The sequence below is a fragment of the Perkinsus marinus genome (assembly GCF_000006405.1).
Source record: "Perkinsus marinus ATCC 50983 genomic scaffold scf_1104296943302, whole genome shotgun sequence".
Lineage (NCBI taxonomy): Eukaryota > Perkinsozoa > Perkinsida > Perkinsidae > Perkinsus > Perkinsus marinus.
In genome coordinates, this window is record NW_003211910.1 from 1 (window position 1) to 2366 (window position 2366).

General features: G+C 52.5%; 2 protein-coding genes across 2 annotated transcripts; one reads left to right on the plus strand and one right to left on the minus strand.

Moving 5' to 3' along the window:
* Positions 1-315: 315 nt before the first annotated feature.
* Pmar_PMAR020020 (hypothetical protein) lies at positions 316-783 on the minus strand (the record flags this gene model as incomplete). The annotated part of the gene is made up of 2 exons (XM_002781227.1): positions 316-618; positions 676-783. The coding sequence occupies 2 exons, from the start codon at positions 781-783 to the stop codon at positions 316-318; spliced, it is 411 nt and encodes a 136-aa protein (XP_002781273.1).
* Positions 784-1246: 463 nt separating this feature from the next.
* Pmar_PMAR020021 (26s proteasome subunit p55, putative) lies at positions 1247-2355 on the plus strand (the record flags this gene model as incomplete). Its single annotated transcript, XM_002781228.1, has 7 exons — positions 1247-1375; positions 1422-1534; positions 1580-1670; positions 1718-1802; positions 2011-2093; positions 2166-2249; positions 2302-2355. 7 exons carry the CDS (start codon positions 1247-1249, stop codon positions 2353-2355), a joined length of 639 nt encoding a protein of 212 aa, XP_002781274.1.
* Between the last annotated feature and the right edge of the window lie 11 nt (positions 2356-2366).

A 2366-nucleotide genomic window follows, 5' to 3' on the forward strand; every position in this document is an offset into this window, starting at 1 on the left:
GTCTTCGTCGTTCTGACCATCTATGTGAAACAGCGAGTAGCCTTGCTCCTTCGTATATTGGTCGCACTGAGGCCGAATGGGAGGTCATTAATCACGACTTAGAGATTACCTCAATGTGACACCGAGATGTGTTCCGAATACTCGTCAAGTTGGCTCCGCCTCGGCCGATAATTTGAGCCACACAGTGCTGAGGAACCTTCAGCGTGTGGCGGAACGGCCCAGCCTCAGCTCCCCAGCGATGATGGTCGAGCGGCCTGTCCGGAGCAGCAGGGCCGAAAGGAATCGCCGAGATGGAAGAACCGATCGGAGGTGCACCTAGGGGCAGTGGGGGTGTCGCCGTGAGCTGGAGCAGCGACTACTAGAATTACCATTGATGCCCGGAGCGGTCTCGCCAGCAGATCGTTTCATCTCAATAGCATTCCGCGTTACCTCCGCCTCATTTCCAGTTTCCTGTGGTTGTTCTCCTTCATCCGCTGCCTTCTTGGTGGGGGGTTCTTCATTGGAAGAATCCGCCCCTACATCACCTTCCTCCTCACGAGGCCTCTTTTCGCCACCAGAGATGCTCTCGAGTGCTGCCGGTAGCTCCTCGGCTGAGTTCGAACTCTCGACAACGGAGACCTGCAACACAACTCAGCATACCGTTAGCAACGACGAGCCAAGGTACTCTAGTATTACTTGCGGGTCCCGGTCGGTTTCGTCTTCTAGTAGAGCAACAGCAGCAGCAGCAGCAACGCAAGACGTAGCTGTCACTGGATCGGCTGCAGTCAACCCAGAAGCCGACATGAAAAAACTCCCTGATGCAGAAATCCTATCTCATCTTGAGCACAATATCGGGCGCGCGCGTTTTCAAGAAGTATCGCGTACGCCCGAATCTATTCGGGATGTTCAGCCAACTGACCCTAGTTGAGCTTGCTCCACTTGTGCTCCGGAAGGCTCCGCTGATACTATCTCCTCGAATTGATTTGTGATCCTAGTGACTATGTGGCGACTGTGCGATCTGTGCGAAATGCTTCTACCATACAAATGCGATTTATGCTTGACTGGCGACGATTTGCTGCTGGTGACTCGAGGGAGGCATGGTGTTGCAGTCACTTATGACTGGTTAATCTGAGATGACTTGGCTGTGTGGTGATAGTGATCATCTCCCTGTGAACGTCCATTTAGGCGATTTCCCGACTGGATGGTACACTGATTGTTACAGCATAGTGTTGTTTTTGTCAACGGAACCTTCCCGAGAAACTCGATAATGGCTGACGAAGCACCGAGCACCGTGGTGAACAGAGGGCTCGACTCCCTTGTTAAGGACCCCCGAGCCACTCAAGACTTCAGCGCCGAGGCCGACACTGCTATTACAACCAGCCGTGATATGGTCAAGGTACGACGAGTTTCGACGCTGGTCGGGACTTTGATGCTCTTCACAGGCTGGGCGAATTGATGAGGCTTTGGACGCTCTAGCAGTGTTGGAGAAGAAGGCTCGGCAATCCAGCGACGCGGCAACTTGCAGTCGCCTCATAGTGGAGATGGCTACTATCATGTAATCCCAAAGTGGCGACCGGGACTGCACTGAGATCGGGAGCAGATACAATGCGAAGCAATTCGATAGACTGTTGGAGATGATTCACGTCATGACGAAGAAGCGAGGCCAACTGAAGCGCGCCGTTGCCGATCTGGTAGTCTGCCGTTGGGCATGGGCAGCGAGGTCGACGACCGTTCGTAGGTACACGTGTGCATGGGATGGTTGGACAACTTGGATAGGAAACAGCAATATGCTATGGTCGACACTCTCTCTGAAGTCACAGAAGGTAATTTCTGGCAAGGGATAGGTCCTGACCGGTCAGCACAGCGCGACAACATTAGCACATTGATTGGGCGGACCGTAGTAGTCGTTTACCGTCACTGATGTGCACCCTCAGAGTGCGACTTCGCCTGTATGATAATCTGATAGCTGAGCGTTGAGAATGTTCAGGGGTTCGAGTGATAACGTTGACGTCGACTTGACGTATTTTTTAGGCAAGATATTCGTCGAAGTTGAGCGCGCTCGACTGCGTTTGAGGCTTGCACACATGAAGGAGGAAGATGGAGAACCGATTGAGGTATACCCCCAGGTCTATTCGTCATACCTATGAGTGCACCATGAGGCTACGGTACACGTTTCGAATTGTTAGGCCGCGAACATCATCCAAGATGAGCAGGTTGAGACATGTGGTGCGATGGAGAAAAACGAGAAGGCCGAATACATTCTGGAACAGGTGGGGAGCGATCTAAGAGCCTATTGCTTCATCTCATGCACTCGTCACTCAGATGCGTCTAGTGCTGCGAAAAGGCGACTACATACGTAGGATATGCGCACTGTGAATGTAGAGGAT